The sequence below is a fragment of the Diospyros lotus genome, chromosome 11 (genome assembly GCF_014633365.1).
Source record: "Diospyros lotus cultivar Yz01 chromosome 11, ASM1463336v1, whole genome shotgun sequence".
Classification (NCBI taxonomy): domain Eukaryota; kingdom Viridiplantae; phylum Streptophyta; class Magnoliopsida; order Ericales; family Ebenaceae; genus Diospyros; species Diospyros lotus.
This window is the reverse complement of record NC_068348.1, coordinates 31673346-31691788: the sequence shown is the minus strand read 5'-3', so window position 1 is coordinate 31691788 and position 18443 is coordinate 31673346. Positions and strand designations below refer to the sequence as shown.

Sequence of the window (18443 nt, the reverse complement as noted above, 5' to 3'; positions counted from 1 at the left end):
GTTTCTTCTGTTTGAGAGTGGGCTGTGCTTGATATGGGATTGTACATAGCTTTTTTTTTTTTTTTTACTCTCTCTCTCTCTCTCTCTCTCTCTTTATGGCAAGTGTTGTAGACTTGTAGGTTGCCCATAAGGTGGATCGAGGTTGGTGAGGTCCAACTGGAGACTTCTCAATAGGTCCTCCCTTTTTCACAAACGTGGAGAACGCACGCCCTTTTCGTCACACGCACCAATGGCAATCCTTTCCCTTGGGACAACCAAGATCAAACCAGTGTTTTGATGCCATTTTGTTTAAAGTGTAATGGGCTCTGATACCACTGTGTTGGAATTAATAGTGGGGTCTGCAACACTCATAACACTTCATTAGAATTACAAGGCGAGAAAGGAAGTCCTTAAACACAATTTTTCTACTCAAGATCATAGTTCACTCCACCCTATAGTTCATGATGTATTTAGACTTCCCACACATGTATTCTTCACACGCATACGTCGAATCACTCATCACTCATCACACACATATCCTAGTATTCATCACTCACATACCGAGACAACTCTTCGCTTCCAGTTCCATGTATATAAACTTTATGGGATTGCTCACAGTAGTGCTGTATGTTTAAGAACACGGAAACTTCTAGGTGGCTGCTTGAATGGAAACCTGTGCAGGTCCTAAAATCAAAGCTCACAAGGAAACTGGGTTGACGAACAAAGAGATGATATCAGCCTGCAGTCTTTCTGGATGAGTGAAGGCATCTTCTTGTTTGTAAACCAAATCTAGAAATCTTGCAAAGTTGAGAATAGGCATGAGTAATTGCATTGGCACGGCTGTTGTTGGCCTAAGCATTTCTTCATTCAAACCTTTCCATGCGTTCTCATTCATTTTGTAGAGCTCCTTGATCGCCTCTTCTTTTGAAACACCATACTGCTTCATGTAGCAATGAGTTGCCGAAGCTATGTGTTTCCTTTGTTGCTCTTCCTTCAGTTAATCGTTCGAGCGATGTTGGAAAACTAGAAAAGTTGAGTTTAATTCTTGTATGGGTTCTTAACATTGTACCTCGTAGCCTGCTATGTCCCCAGTGAGTCAACCGATCATTGAACAAGCGGTAGAGATTTTAGGGTCGCTTTGTATTCATTCGAATGTGTTGGGGTGGCAATTTGTCCCAGGCCTAGGAAGGATGTTATTAGTAGGCGACGCATGCTATTAACCAATGCGTTTATCATGTACTCATCAAATGATGGTACATATCCCTTGTTAAACCACTCAGCTTCAAGATGGTATGCTTTCACAGCTTCTTGGAACTGTTTGTGACGAGAAAGTTAGTGAAGCATGAAGAAAATAGGAAAAAGGAGGTTAATTTAGCACTTGGATCCTTTTTGGGGGGGGCTCATATTCACTCTTGAATTTGAGGGGAAAAAGAATCTTAAGTGCAAAATCACCAAAATAAAAAAGTTGAGCCCCAAATTGGCCCCCTGTTTTTCCCAAGAAAGTAATAGAAAGGGAAAGAAAATGAATGGAAAAGAGATGGTTATTATAGGATAGCCATACTGATTGTTTTGAAGATTGAACGCCATAAGCTCTTCCATGCTTAGACATCTTCCTATCTACCTTGCTGTAAAAATCCAGGAGAGCTCTGTAGAGCTCCTTTGTGTAATCTGGGAGTTCATTGATGGCACTCATGTCACACCTAAGTATCAAGGTCATAGACTCATATTCTTCGTCATATATATATATATATGTTTGACTCATCTGATATTTATAGAACATACAAAGATAAGTGTTGGCAATGGGATAAGGGCAGGTGCAGGGGCGGGGCAGCTCTGCCCTGACCCCTGACCCCAAACCCCAATATCCCGCCCCCCCCCCCTGGGGGGCGAGGTGCAGGGCTGGGTTGAGGCGCCTTGAACCGATCACTTCTGCTAAAAAATTCAAATGCTATGTTATGCATGTATAAATAGTTTTTGAAGTGGTTTAGAGCTTAGAGGTATATACCCAACCCCAGTTAAACACTAAACAGTCTTCGACCTTGCCCCAACCGGGGCGAGGCAAGACGGCGCCAGTTTGGATTATTTTACCAACTCTAACAAAGATACTGATTCTAGATGTATAGATATAGCTATTGGAGTGTTCCAAAATCCATCTAACCTTTCCACGACTTTTGTGAAAAGTATAAGCTCCTCGTATGTACCATATGCATCATATACACCATCCGTCCAAGTAAAAAAGCCACATATTAAGCAAAAAAAGGATACTGATCAATGGTAGCCTTTGTGGCTTTTTCAAGGGCAAAAAGGGCCTTAGGCAAGGGGATCCATTATCTCCTTTTCTGTTTGTTATCTTTTTGGAATACCTTTCCAGACTTTTGAAAATTAAGATGGATGGGACAGACTTCAATTTCCATCCCAAGTGCGGCCATTTGCGGATTTCCCACCTAGCAGTTGCTGATGACTTAATGCTTATGGCTAGAGGTGATCCCCTATCGGTTAAAATTTTGATGGATTGTCTTAGGGATTTTGCTGCTTGCTCTGGCCTTCATGTCAGCGAGCTCAAGTCATGTATTTTCATAGCGGGCATTGTCAATCTAGATTTGGATATTATTTTGGGCTTCTCCAGTATCCCTGAAAGGTTCATGCCCTTCCGTTATCTTGGCATTCCTCTCGCGGTAGAAAAAATGAAGATTATGCATAGGGTCGATTTTACCCTTAAGTCATGTATGTCATGATATAAGGCCCCCAAAATTACAAGGCCCTAAATTTTAAAAATTTATAATATTTATGTATATATTTTTTATTTTTTAATAATTAATAATTTATTAAAAAAACTAAATACAAAACATTATAAAAAAAATTTAATTTCCCTTCACTATTTTTCAATTTTTAACCGTTGTGGTGTTCCCAAATTTCAATATCCTATAAAACCCACTTTCCCTTCCCAATATCTAATGAATGTATAGTTTTTTTGCTTGTTATCTTTTTAGAGTTTCAAGAAAAATTAGTTTTATTTTTCTTTGTTTATTGTTATAAATTGTTTGATTTTTTTTTTCTTATATATGAGACATTATATTTTAGTTAAAAATTTATTATCATTAAGAGATTATTATATTTTATAGTTGATTGAATTTTATTTAATAAAATAATAAAATATTTATGTAAAAAAGTGTATTATTTATTTTTTATAAAAAAAATTAATACTTGAAAGCCTAAAAAAAAATCCTTTCGTCTAGAGCCCCCACAGCTCTGTTGGGTCGGCTTTGGTTATGCACTACTCGTCCTCCATTGATAAAATCTCAGCTTGCATTAGTGCTTGGTCGAGTTCTTCTCTAGTTTTGCAGGAAGAACTGAGCTTATAAGGATGACTCTTCAAGGAGTATAGTGTTTCTGGCTTGCCATATTGCCTGTTCCAGCCATGGTTATTGATAAGGTCACGTGACTTTGCAGAAAATTTTTGTGGAATGGGAAGCAGCCGCTGGTTGCTTGGAAGGAGGTATGTCTCCCCAAGGTGGAGGGTGGCTTGGGTCTTAAAGATATAAAATGGTGGAACTTTGAGCTCTTTTCAAAAGCTCTTTGGAACATTCACGAGAAAAATGACACTATGGATTCGCTGGATCCATCATTCCTTTTTACAGCAGATTTCAGTATGGGAATGGTCTCCTAGGAAGGATGCCTCCCCATTATTGAAGAGAATTGCGACAATTAGGGACGCCTTGTGCCAGAAAGAAGGCAATGTAGCAGCTGCAATCAAGAAATTATCTAGCTGGGCAACGAGCCAGTCTATGAATACTGCGATGGCGTATGACTACTTCTGTATCAGAGGGAACAAAAAAGCTTGGGCTAAGGATGTGTGGGCAGCTTGTATGACACCCAAACACTCCTTCATTGTTTGGCTTGCTGTTAAAAGTATGTTGCTGACCAGGGACAAGCTGGTTTACCTGGACATTGATCGTGCGTGTGTATTTTGTAATTCGGTGGGGGAGACCAATGAGCATTTATTTTTTAACTGCCACTTTTGCTCCTCCATTTGGGGTCATAGAAAATTGTGGCTGGGTATTCGTAGAGCTATGTCCACCATTCACAGCACTCTTAGATGGCTCAAAAAGGATGCTCGAGGAACTTAATAGTGCAACAAAGCTAAATATATAGCATTCTCTTGCACTGTTTATTGTATTTGAAATGCTAGGAATCGTTTTATTTTTGAGGGGCAGCGTCCGCTTGTGGATGATTTGGTTAGGAAGATCAAAACACATATATAGAGTTCTTTTTAGTTTGTATCCTCATCATGTTTTGATTTTCTCTAATTTTTCTGTCAGGGGTATTTAATTGCCCCTTCTTTTCTTCTATTGTTTGCCTGGGATGCCTGTAGAAGTCAAGTCACATAATTTGAATATTGGCAGTGGGTTTGACAACCTTGATTGTATCAGGTAACAGTGGGTTTGACAGAAGATTGACATGTTTGGCTGCATCAGGCGAGTTAGGTAGGTTGTCTAACTCTTGTTGACTTGCTTGCCTTGTAGCTTCTATATAAGGCCATGCTCTCTTCTTGTATATGTATCATCCCAGGTCAAGATGATGTATCGGGATAATCCCAAGTTAGAGGATTGAGAGGGATCCAGAGAGTGAGATCCGTGAGAGTTTTCTGTAGAGAGAGAAATTCTAGTTGTAATTTCTTTTGTGAATTATTCAGTGAAATAGATTCTGTTTTTCTCTCATTTATCTCTTCATTCATTGTTTGTTCAATCTCTAGATTTCCCAACAAGTGGTATCAAAGCATCAGGTTGAGTGCTGGAGATAGAAATTTGAAGAACAGAGCCACTGTTCTTGAAACTCGATTTTTCAAAATCATCGAAATGGTATTTTGATCATACCACAAGATTCCTGGTGCCAAGATGAGCACACTGCAATTTTTCGGAGGCTGAAAAAATGCTGCACGCGCCCCACACGCTCCGCTTGAAGGTCTGCACGTGGTTCTCACGTGCTGCATGCCTTACACGCGCCGTCTGGAGGTTGAAGATGACCCACGTGGTGTCAAGTCATTCGGTCAACGCCACGCCGCTGGTCAACCGCCACGTCAGCACACAGCTGAACTTTAAAAAAATTGCAGGTTGGTCCCTGAAGTTCTCTGGAATTACAGTTTGATCCATGAACTTTTAAAAATTGCAATTTGACCCTGAACATTCAGAAATTGCAATTTAGCCACTGAACTTTTCTAAAATTGCACGTTAGCCCCTGAATTTTCAGAAAAATTTATATTTGAGCCCTGATTTTTCTACAAATTAGAATTTGACCCCGTAAAAGTCAAATCTACCATTTTCGACCCTTCCGGATGCAACGGTGCAGTCCGTTTTTGGAAGATTCAATTTCAATTTTGATAAAGTTAGTAAAAATGGAGGATAGAACATCATCAGGAGCCATGATAAAGCTCACATCCACCAATTACACACTATGGAGACCTCGGATGGAAGATCTTCTCAGTTGTAGAGATTTGTATGATCCCCTGGAGTTATTAGGTGTCAACCTTAATCCTTCCAAAGAAGTAGAGTGGAAGAAATTAAACAGAAAAACTATCGGTCAGATTCGGTAATGGATTGATGATAGTGTCTTCCACCATGTAGCACAAGAGACAGACATGCATGCCCTCTGGACGAAGCTAAAGGAGATGTACCAGGTCAAGACCGCTCGGAACAAATCCCTATTGATGAGGCGATTAGTCAATCTGAAGTTGAAAAGTGGAACTTTAGTTACCGAGCACACTAGTGAGTTCCAGAGCCTGGTAAACCAGTTGTCGTCTGTAGAGATGCCGCTTGGGGATGAAACACAGGTACTCTTACTTCTTAGTTCTCTTCCTGACAGTTGGGAGACGCTAGTAGCCTCTCTCAACAATTCTGCCCCGGAGGGAAAACTTACCACCACGATGGTCAAGGATGCCCTGTTTAATGAAGAGGCCAGAAGAAAAGACATGAGCACGGACCAGACTCATGCCTTTGTAACAAAGAACCGATGGAATCAAGAGGGAAGTAGTCAAGGCGAGTGGAGAGGAAAGAGCAAGAGTAGGGGCAGATCCACAGATGGAGGAAAGCCGAAATACAAGTGCTACCATTGTGGTATAGAGGGCCATTTGAAGAAGAACTGCCGAAAATTGCAACGAGAGCAAGGTCAAGGTAGTTCCGAGTCGAAGAACAAGGATGGAGAAACACTAGTGACTATCCATGGAGAGGTAGCTTATTGTTCCATCCAAGATAAGACATGCCTTCACGTCTCAAGAGAAGACACAGAATGGGTGGTAGATACTGCGACATCTTATCACGTGACTCCCCACAGAGATTTCTTCACAACATACAAAACGAGAGTTTTTTGGAGCAGTGAAGATGGGAAATTCCAGTTCCTCTGAGATTGTTGGAATTGGTGACGTTCAGATACGAACGAGCAACGGGAGCACAATCATCTTGAAGGATGTCAGACATGTGCTAGATCTTCGGCTAAATCTACTTTCTGGAGTAGCTCTTGACCAACAGGGCTATGGTAATCAGTTTAGTAATGGCACATGGAAATTGATAAGAGACGCTATGGTAGTCGCCCGAGGACATATTTGTGGCACACTGTACAAGACTCACGTGAAGATATGTACAGATAGCCTCAACACAGTTGAAAATGAGGTTTCTCAGAATTTGTGGCAGTAGAGACTTAGCCACATGGGTCCCATGTAGAGGATCATTAGTAAGATCTCAAGTTAGAAGATCTAAAAGGTTCCGATTCCCAATTTAAGAGGAATTCGGTTAGAGTTTATGAGTCCCATGTAAGAGGATCAATGAAGATATCCTAGTGAGAGGATCATCTCAGTTTAGAGGATCCATCCCCAGTTAAAGGCGTATTCCCAATTTAAGAGGAATCCCCAATGAGAGGGATAATCCTATGTTAGAAGATCTATCCCCAGTTCGAGGTGTATTCCTAGTTTAAGAGGAATCCCCAGTGAGAGGGATAATCCCATGAAGACATTTCAAGACTAGGACCAACACAGTTTGTCACAGAAGACGATTCAGTGCCTGAGGAATTGCCAAAAGCAGAAGAGAAGGAAGAAACAGAGAGTGTTGAGCAAGGGGAGCCACAACCCTCTCCACCAGAAGCTGTTGGACCATTACAGGGATCAGATGATGGTGAAACTCCTAACCAAGAAGTTTGTAGATCAGAACGAGGTCGGATTCCGTCGATGAGATATCCAGAATCCGAGTATACTTTGCTTATTGAAGATGGGGAACTAGAAGGTGTTGAGGTCACAGGTAAGAACCTCGGTTGCAAGTCAGAGAAGAGCTTGTATGGTCTGAAGCAAGTACCAAGGCAATGGTATGTACCAGACTGGATATTGCTCACTCAGTGAGTACAGTGAGCCATTTTTTTTTTCTCTAAGCCTGGAAAGAAACATTGGGAGGCAATCAAATGGATTCTCGGGTACTTGAAAGGTACGCCGAAAATATGTCTTTGGTACGGGGGAGTTGTTCGTACAAAGTACATTGGTATTCGCTATCATTGGATACGCGAGGTGATGGATCAACAACTGTTGAGACTAGTTAAGATCCATACAAAGGAGAATCCAACTGACACTCGAGAAAAGCTAGAGTTATGCAAAGACATAGCCGGGATATATTTCAGACAACAATCGTTCCAGATGTGACTTGAGGGGGAGAATTATAGAACTCAAGTCACATAGTTTGAATATTGGCAGTGGGTTTGGCAACTTTGGATGTATCAGGCAGCAGTGGGTTTGGCAGAAGGTTGGCATGTTTGGCTGCATCAGGCAAGTTAGGCAGATTGCCTAACTCTTGTTGACTTGCTTGCCTTGTAGCTTCTATATAAGGTTATGCTCTCTTCTTGTATATGTATCATCCCAGGTCAAGAGGATGTATCAGGATAATCCCAAGTTAGAGGATTGAGACGGATTCAGAGAGTGAGATCCGTGAGAGTTTTTTATAGAGAGAGAAATTTTGGTTGTAATTTCTTTTGTGAATTATTCAGTGAAATAGATTCTGTTTTTCTCTCATTTATCTCTTGTTTCATTGTTGTTTGAATTTCTGGATTCCCAACAATGCCTAGTGTATTTGTATAGTTCATTTTGATCAATACATATTCATTTACTGATAAAAAAAAAGCCACATATTTTGCTAGTATCACCAGACCCATAGAATATTGTGGTTCGAAATAGGCAGATGAATAGCACTCCACTATTCTGTCTCTTCCGAAGGGAACCTTGGGCTGTGAATCCTTCCACCACCTGTGACACAAACACCAAATTGTTGGTACCCATTTGCTACCTCTTCCCAGGAATTATGGATCGATCGATGTTACAAACATTAATACATAATGAAACTATGATTTTCCCTTCTACGTATCTTGAGATAATACATAGTTCCCCCTTAGGCAACATTTGTAGACGATTGAAATACAACTTTGCAAGCCTCAATAGTTCTCCACTCTTGGATACATCTTCCTCGTACACTGAAATAAAACGTCTTGCCTGTAGTCTCTGAATGCTCTTGTGGAGTGGTTGGTTTGGAGTGTGCACCACTGTTCCGCAAGATTGGAGCTTAAATGGGGCGCGAGGGCCTCAAGGCGCGCCCTCGCGAAAGCATGAGCCTCGTCTAGAATATCTTTTCCATGGATCTTCAAATAACCATTACATCGTTACTCAAGGATTCATCCAAATAAGTATTAATGTTCGATTGATTAATTTTGGGCACCATCAATTTATTAATTTTCTTCTTAATCATATGACAGAAACGAAGATCTGGACATGACAACAGAACTAGTTTGAGACGTAAATATGAAAATTGTAACTTTGTCTCTTAACACTTAAAATTTTAAAATATTATTTAAATACTTAAATTTGATATTGTGATTGATATTCTATAATAACATTTTATGCATTTATATTGATATAAAATAAAATGTAGCACATCAATATAGAGTATTATTACGAATATTTAACTTAAAAGAGTATCTAAAGTAGCATTTCGGAATCACAAGAATCATGGGAGAAAGTAGTGAAAGAACTCTGTTCAATCGTTACATTGAGTGGGAATTAGGTACAAATCGTTTCTCCTCTTGGCAGCGGCGCCACTGGTCTCTGTCATGTCCAGATCTTCCGGCTTCATCCCATAAGGTAGCACCCAGTTGAAATGGTGAAGTAGCTGTGCCAAAGCAAGCTCAACATTGGCCAGACCATAAGACATGCCTGGGCACGCTCTTCTTCCAGCCCCAAATGGAATATATTCATACTCATTGCCTATGAAATCAAAAGAACTGTTCTCGAACCTCTCTGGGATGAAACTTTCAGGATCTTGCCAATATTCGGGATCTGTTCCAATGGCCCAGGCATTAATCAAGAGGTGGGTCTTGATGGGTACTGCAAACCCATCAATCTCTCGGGCTTCCCTACATTCCCTTGGGAGTAAGAGAGGAGCAGGAGGATGAAGCCTCAGTGTCTCTTTGATCACCATTTTCAGATAGCTTAATCCCTTGATATCACTCTCATGTACTCTGTTCTTTCCCTTTAGAGCCAGTCTCAACTCGGCCACTGCCCTTTCCATCACTTTGGGGTTCCGAATCATCTCGGAGATAGCCCATTCAATTGTTATCGCCGTCGTGTCTGCTCCTGCAAGGAATACATCCTGACGCATATACAAAAGTTAAAATCTTTGGTTTAAGTTGCCACTCCCCTTAGCTAATTAATTAATTAAATAATGTATAACTAATTTACCAAAATCACTCCATGGATGTTGTCATCTGTGATGGGTAAATCTAGATCGCTGCCGCTATCTTGAAGCCTTATCAGCACGTCGAGTATGTTGCCTTCGCATGATCCACCATTTTCCTCCCGTCCATTGCTGCTTGCCCGGCTGTCTCTGCGTTCTACGATGAGTTCTTGGATGATTCTCCCCATCTCGTGGCGCATCTTCTCCAACTTGGGTTTCATCCTACTGAGAGGATGAAGCAGTTTCAGCGATGGAAACAGATCGGAAACATCGAAAGCACCCACCCATGACACTGCTTCCTTTAGCAGATTCATCAACTCTCTATCCCCTTTGAATCTCTTGCCAAATGCCGTCCTGAATGTTATGGAAATCGCCGTGGAGAGAAGCTTTTCGGTGACGTTGACGGCCGATCCCAACGAGTATTGAACCGACTCCACGAGCTTCCACACTTCTTCTTCCCGGATAAATTGAAACGATCGGATGCTCTTGGGGCCTAGCAGCTCCACGATGCAGATCCTGCGCATTTGTCTCCAGCAATCGCCGTAAGGTGAAAAGGCGATGTCTGCTTGATTGAAGAACATAATCTTGGAGACCAGACACTGGGGCCTGTCTGCGAAGGCGAGATCATGGGTTTTCAGCACCTCTTTGGCGAGCCGAGGCGATGATATTACAATTGCAGGGATCTCGCCGAGCTTTAGGTGCATGATGGGTCCATGCTTTCTTGCTAAATCTCTCAGAGCACGATGGGTTGCTGCGCCTACCAGCTGGTGCATGTTCCCAATGAGAGGCAGCTTCCATGGACCTGGGGCTAATTTGGATCTTCTGATGATCGGTTTGTCAACTGGCTTGAAGAAGAAGAAGAAGATGAAGATGATGATGAAAGGGAGAAGGAAGAACAGTACTGTTGCAGTCTGGAGCTCCATGACATATGCAAAGGTGTCCCAAGTACAACTATTGCAGCTCTAGGGATACAAATGATGTGTTCATAACTCCATATATATATATATATATATATATTCTTTCCGTTATTGTAAAAACTCAAAAAAAAAATGGCCAAACTCAATTAGGACAGCTAATATAGGGATTGAATTTGATTGCTCTATGTGTCACTAAATAGGTGGTGATGCGTGTGATTATTGGACAATCACCAGCGGACCTCACGTGGGGCATTTAATTAATTAAGATGATTAGTGATACCATGTGCTTGTGAATGAACACGGAAATCAATTTGATTAATGGTGCATGCCCTAAGCATGACTAAGTAATTATGTTTTTTTTTTTTTTTTCAAAGCAGCGATTAGACAAGTGATATGTTTGATTCACTATCATCTCGATTTGGTAAATTCAATGTCATCTCAATTTGTCCAGACAGCTATCAAGACACCTATTTGATAGATTCACTATCATCTCGATTTAACCTAATAGATTCTGTTAACGCAAAATGATTAAGTTTAAAATTTTCATAAATAATTTAGAATGTCTCGACTCATATCTAATTATCTTTGTAAGAATTAGAACTCTGAAAGTAAGAGCAACTAACTCATATTGCTCATTGCATATATACTTTTTACTTATATCCCTTACTAACTTGAGTATCAAAGACTGAATCTGGAGAGTCAATCCCGCCCTCTACTGCACAGACTTGGTAATTGGCCTGCATCCATCATATATATTTAATGTCATATATATATATATGTGTATGTTTCTTTGTTCTTTGTATTTTTGCACCAATATTATTAAATCTGATCCTCACATCTTGCAGGAGAAACAGTACTTTTTCTGTCCAAGAAGAAGGAAAAATTAAACAAGCATACAATAATGTACCTGTTGGGATCGAGCCTAAATTAATTAGGCAGTACACCAAAATTGTAGCGGGAGGTTTTTTAATTGAAGTGTTCAACCTAATTGTGCCTAAATTGTCAAAAGGTTAAGTAGCCACTAACTTAAGTTTCAAATATAAATACTCCCATCAACTTTGAGGATCCAATAAATAAGAACAAACTTTAAAATAGAGAAAAAACAAAAAAGTCAAAGAGTTCGAAGTGAGGGTCTTTGAGAGTGTGTCACTATATTTTTGTATTACTTGAAAAAAAGTAAAGTATTTATTTGTAATTATCTTTATTAGAGTGAAATATTTCTCGAAACTTGTCTCGTGTTTTTTCTCTCAATAATAGAGTTTTTTCATGCTAAAATTTTATTTTTTGTATTTTTATTTATATTTTATTACGTGGTAAAAAAATATGATTTTAAAAAATTTTCACGACTTATCAAATCTTTATTATTTTTTCTGATAATACTGAGAAACAACAAATATATATATACAATAAATAAATCCAAGAATAAATGGTGCGCACATACCATATGAACAAATAGTAAATATATATGTATATTTCAAACCATCATATCTCATGGATATGTATGAGATCTCATGATATGTGTAACATTTACTATTTTATTAATTATTATTCGTTTATAGAAGATCCAATATTATGGCCAATCTCTCTCTCTCTCTCTCTCTCTCTCCCCCCTGTGGGAGCAACAGTCTCTGGCTTATGGGGGATTTTTCTAATTATGGATTATTGGAAGACATTGACTATAAGTTATAATTTATAACATATTTGTTTCAGGTTTTCAGCTTCCATGGCAATGGTCGTTCATCCTGCAAAATGGCATTTGGGGTGTCAAGGAACCAAGTGCAAATTGGAGTTTATACTTGGGAGTTATACAGCAAGCTAGCCGATGAAGAAAAATTTCAGAAAACTAAGAGACATGTTTTACAAGCTACATGTAGTTAACATGTCCAGATATCGATACCAATTGACAAGATAACTAACTAGAGCCACGCTCATACAGAGATAGGGTTGATGAATAGAGCAAAGATGATATCTTTTAGTGTCTTTTCAGGATGAGTGTATCCATCTCCTTTCCTGTAAGTAACTTCCATCATACGCGCAAAGTTGACGAATCGTATGAGCAAATTCATCGATACAGAAGCTGGCCTGAGACACTCCTCATTTATATCCTTCCAAGAATTCTCAACCCTTTTGGTTAACTCATCCATTGCCTTCTCTTTGGAAGCCCCTTTTTGCTTCATGAAACAATCGATCCCTGTAACAGTCTGTCCCCTCTTTTTCTCCACCTTCAAAGTGTATAAGTTAATTAATCCAAATGATTGCTCAAACAAGACCAATAACCTATATTGTGCATACCTCGTAAGTCTTTGTATCATCGATGAGGCGGGCAATTGTGCAGGCGGCAATGACAATTTTTGGTTTCTTTTGTAGCCAATTGAGAGCCTTGATGCTAGGGAAGTAGTTATCGGCCATACCCAAATAGGATGCCAGGGTGAGCACAAAACACGTGCTTGTGACTTGGCCGTTAAGCAAATAGTCATCAAATGCAGGGAAATCTCCTTTGAGGAACCACCTGGCTTCTGTGTAGTAAGCCCTCACTTGTTCTTTTATCTGGTTATCAATTACACAATTCCTTAAGAATACAGGAGCATAAAGTGATGTGAAAAGAAGAAAACAAAACAAAACAGAAGGCAGAGAGGGTTCATACTGCCTCCCTTGTATGATGAACAGCATAAGATCTTCCTTGGCTTGCCAATTTTTCTTCGAGTTCTTCGAAAAGATCCAACAAAGTCCTGAAGAGCACTTTCATGTAATCTGGGAGCAGATTAATGTCACTCCTATCCCACCTGAGAACCAAAATTTTATATATATAGCAGGAACAATTCAACAAAAGAAGATCAAAAAAGATTAGTGTATATATATATACACATACATATTCTTCGTTTTAACATTTTTCCCTTAATGGCAGCTTTGAGGATTTGGTGAATTAGTAGTGAAATTAGTCAAGGTACGTACCTCTGCACAACATCTGTAAACAAAGTTAGTTCATCTAGTGTGCCGTATGCATCAAATGTATCATCCAAAATCGACACCAGAACAGTGATTTTAGTATGAATTAGGCGAGCAGCTGAGTAATGGGGTTCAAAGTATGTGCCCACAGCCCAGAGGTAGCACTCCACAAGTCTGTCTTTGGTGTAAGGAAAATTTGGGGCCAGCTCTTTCCACCACCTGCAATATTCAAAAGCATTTAAGAGTAAGAAATATGTGCCTCTAGCACTAAGGTAGTCGTTCAAGTGTCCGGAAAAAGTTCCTTGTTTGGGTTTCTCGTGAGTAGTGTCTCTCTTTCTCTGCCCTTAGGGGAATATGATTGATCGCCCATCATGAGGTCATTTCAGGGTAGTCTCATGAAATGGCACTAGGGGCTGAGGATGCTCCTTCTGTACACAAGGGTCCCTTAGAACCCAAACTTACCCTTATACCAAATGAAAACGATAAAAGTAAGGTACGAGTCCGTATGTGTGTGTGTGTATACTATTTAATTTTACCTTGAGAGATGGCACAATTCATCCTGGTGCAACAATTGCATCCTTTTGAAATCTAACTTTGCGAGTCTCAGAAGTTGCTCATCCCTGTGATCATCTTTCTCATAGATAGAGATGTAATGCGCTGCCTCTACTCTTGGGAAGCCCTTATGGAGGGACAGTTCTAAGGCATGAAGCACTTGTTCAGCAAGAAAAGGATGGTTTAAATGGGGTGCCATAGACTGGAGGCTAGCTTTTGTGAAAGCAAGAGCCTCATCCAGAATATCTTCTCCATGAATCCTCAAATATGCAGCTTCATACAAGCTTAACATACCCATAGCATCACTGCTCACTAGGGTTTCCTTCAGGTGATGACTATTTTCATCCATGAATTTGTTGAAAATGTCTGTTCAAAACCCACATCATATCCCATTTTAACAGTCTCTACAAATAGGAAATATATATGGGCATCATGAACTTTAATTTCCATGCATTTAGTTAAGAGATATATATATATATATATATTCTTGGCAACAATGACGTGAAATATATACTAACCGAAATCAACTGTAGACTATTAAGAACAAGCCATATACTGGGTTATGCTAGCTAATTAATGAGTTCTAATACCATTTATTAAGCACAAGGTTGATATCACTTACTGGTGGGAATAAAAAAAATAACAGAAATAAATTCTATCGCATTCACACGGAATATACACTAACCGCAAGACATTTTATAGCCGTGTTGTCTGAAAATCCGAAAGTGGAGCGCAACGGTGAATAGATCATAGTTTCTATCCTCAAAGCCATCAAACATGCACTCTAATTGCTCGTCAATCTCTTTCTCAAAGAGATAGGACACACCAAGGCGTTCCAGTGTATTGATCAATGCCATCTTCTTAGTTGGCTCACCTCCAACCTTCACCACCTCATCCTTCACTACTTGTCTCAGCTTTTCAACCTCTTTGCTGTAACTCTCCAAAAGCTACATAAACATGAACATTTTCAAAATATATATATGTGTGTGTGTGTGTGTGTGTGTGTGTGTGTGTGTGTAGAAGCTGCATGATTTCAGAACTAGCTAGCTAGCTCAAAACGTATGGTTTTTTCAGCTATTACGTTGTCTTGTGCTTTGTTTGGATGGGAATATAATGTTACCTGGCTATCCAATGTGAATAAGGAGAAGCGATCACCCCATAAACTGGGTGGATAGTTAGCCAAAGGACGGACGATCTCCGGCTGGTCCTTCGCCGGAAGACTGCCAACGTCATAGAGAGATGCCATACTAATTAATTTCCGGGAGGTGAATATATACTTTTCCTGATTGATTGATGCTGCAGCTTCTAAAATGGCAGAAATAGGTAATTAGTATCTCAGCCTTGTTGCAGCTCTATCCCCGTCTACTTTGAGTCTTTGATGATGCTAATTAATTGTTTATATATATACTTTGAGAATCCCCTTAATTATTTGTCGACCCACACTTCACCTTAATTATTTTTCTCCCCGGGATAAGCATTCAAGTAATTCTCCATCTCGGTTCTAAGTTATCTCTACTTCTTGAACCTTTTCTTTGTTGCTTTATGCATTTTCACTAATTCCAAGGCAATCTCACTGTTTTTTTCTTTCTTTTTTCTTGCATTCTTTCGACGTTTACCGCTTTTGTGTAGTTTCCTGTCACTTGTGTTTTTAATGTTAACAAAAAAAAAATAAATTACAAATGAAGACTTTACAGGCAACCTTAACCCTTAAGAGATAGATCAAATCAAATGATTAAATCACAATAAAGGGATTGGCTAAGTTTAAATTCTTGAACCTTATCCTTGTTACTTTATGCATCTTGACTAGCTCCAAGATAATCTCATTGTTTTTTTTTTCTTGTATTCTTTTTACATGCTTGAAGTTAAATTAATAAAAAATAAAATATAAAAAGTACTATAAAAATATTTTTTTATTGCATTTATTCAATTTATCCAGTATCACTTAAAAAAAAACTCCCATAACTTCTTATGTTAGATTATCCAGATAAATTTATTTTTTTTTTCAAATAAATTTATGTTAAACTTTACAAATAAAAAAAATAACATGTCCTTTAATGTATTTTAAAAAATTAAAAAAATAATCTGATAAAAATTTTAAAATATTTCTCAATCTTATCTTAACTATTCTATATTTTGATCTGAAAAATATTTCAATCTTATTTTGATACAATCTTATTTTACTCATCTTAACAAATGATATCTAAATATATTAGTAATTAGATTCGCATAATAAAAAGATATTAGGCACCAAAAAGTTTATTCATAATAAATCATAAAAAGATGCTTTATGCATTTTGACTATCTCTAAGGCAATCTCACTTTTTTTTCTCATGCATTCTTTCAATGTTCTTGAAGTTAAATTAAAAAAAAAAAGTGAAATATCAAAAATATTTTGGATAAAAGTATTTTTTATTGTATTAGTTAAATTTATCTTGCAACCCTTGAAAAAGAATCACGTGACTTCTTATTTTGACTTGTTCAAATAAGTTTATCTCTCATTCCCTCCAAATAAATTTATTTTGGATTTTACAGATAAGAAAAAATGACGCATATATCCTCCAATACATTCTAAAAAATTTAAAAAACAGTCTAATAAAAAATTTGAAATGATGTTACGTGCCCAGAGTTTTAGACAAAAGTATTTTTTAATGTATTTATTAAATTTATTTGACAACCATTAAAAAATGAGTCACTTAACTTCTTATCTTGGATAGTTCAGATAAATTTATCTTTCCCCCCTAGATAAATTTATTTTAAACTTTACAAATAAGAAAAAATAAACGCATATATCTTTCAGTACATTTCAAAAAATTTAACAAACAGTCTATTAAAATCTTATCTTACTAATTTAGCAAACACTATTTAAATATATTAACGAATAAATTTGCAAGATAAAAATATTTTATGCGTCAAAAAAATTTACGATAAATCTATTTGGATAGAATCTATCCGGATAGAAAGACATTTAATGTTTGTTTTATATTATTTTAATTATATTAAACAAAACAGAAAGACAATTTTAACCTTATAAAAATTCTAACTCTTCACTCGTCTAAAACTCCTGCCTAAAACTACTGCCCAACATATTAAAGTTGCACATTTCCAAAGCAAAAAAATTAATTATGAAAATGAATAATGACAATCATGACACTTAGGTTATGAAAATGAATAATGACAAAGCAAAAAAAATTAGTTATAAAAATAAATAATGACAATCATCTGTGTTGAAGTCCGCCCAATATGGATGGACTGCATATTAGATGCAGCCCGCTGCTGCATCATGCAGCAGGTGCAGCGGACTGCATGTTAGATGTAGTCCGCTGCTTAGATGCAACATCCAGCGGACTGTTGCAGCACATCATGCAGCAGGCGCAGCGGGCTGCATTTAACATGCAACCCGATGCTGCATCTAACATGCGCAGTAGACTACATGTTAGATGCAGTTCGCTGTGCATCATGCAGCCCGCTGGCAGACTGCATTTAGATGTAGTCCCATCAGAAATTGGGGGTTGTTTGAATTACTGGACGGGTTTTATTACTGATATTTTTGTTATTTGATGTCTTTAATGATCTCGTGCATCAATCAATTCAAACAAAGTATAATAATTTATATTTAAAAGCCACTATGACTTTTAGATTCTAAAAATTCATTAACTCAGGTGAGAAACTAAAATTTAAATTTAACAAGGAAGAGAGAATGAAATTTTGACTTGTGAATAGAAAGGGTATTGTTGGTAAATAAAATGTTAAATGACTTTCTTATTCTAACATTAATAATTAAAATGACAAAAAAAAGACAATTTTATCTAGATCGATTCTATTCAAATAGCAAGGTCCAAAAATTTATTCATAATCTAATCATCACTCAGTATTCATTACTCACAAGCCTCTTGAACACACACCAATTAGGCAACTCCAAATAAATGCAGTCCAAATCCAACATTAATTCTTATAAGAATCTTAATCTTAAAAACTTTAGCACCTCTCATGATCAAAACCATTATTACTCTTATTGAAAACCCACCCACCAACACTAATTAAAAGAAGGATTTTGTTAAATGGCTAGAATCTATCCGGATAGAAAGTTATTTAATGTATGTTTTATTTTATTTTATAATATTTTAATAATATTTAACATAATAAAAAGATAATTTTAACCTTAACTAAGAAGGAAGAGAATAAAATTTTGAGTTATGACTGAAAGGGGTATTGTTGATAAATAAAATAATAAATAACATAATTATCTTAATATCAATAATTAAAATGATTAAAAAGGATAAAATATATTTTATCCAAA

The 18443-nt window shown here is 37.8% G+C and overlaps 2 protein-coding genes across 2 annotated transcripts; both read right to left on the bottom strand.

The window, feature by feature from the left end:
- Window positions 1-8906: 8906 nt before the first annotated feature.
- Window positions 8907-10698, bottom strand: LOC127813192 (cytochrome P450 CYP71D312-like). The gene is made up of 2 exons (XM_052354009.1): window positions 9737-10698; window positions 8907-9647 (listed from the first exon to the last, which is right to left on the bottom strand). Exons 1-2 carry the CDS (start codon window positions 10652-10654, stop codon window positions 9036-9038), a joined length of 1530 nt encoding a protein of 509 aa, XP_052209969.1. The 5' UTR covers window positions 10655-10698; the 3' UTR covers window positions 8907-9035.
- A 1753-nt stretch (window positions 10699-12451) lies between these two features.
- Window positions 12452-15623, bottom strand: LOC127813191 (valerianol synthase TPS1A-like). Its single transcript, XM_052354008.1, has 7 exons — window positions 15267-15623; window positions 14832-15093; window positions 14131-14512; window positions 13601-13813; window positions 13293-13431; window positions 12941-13195; window positions 12452-12870 (listed from the first exon to the last, which is right to left on the bottom strand). The coding sequence occupies exons 1-7, from the start codon at window positions 15390-15392 to the stop codon at window positions 12577-12579; spliced, it is 1671 nt and encodes a 556-aa protein (XP_052209968.1). The 5' UTR covers window positions 15393-15623; the 3' UTR covers window positions 12452-12576.
- Between the last annotated feature and the right edge of the window lie 2820 nt (window positions 15624-18443).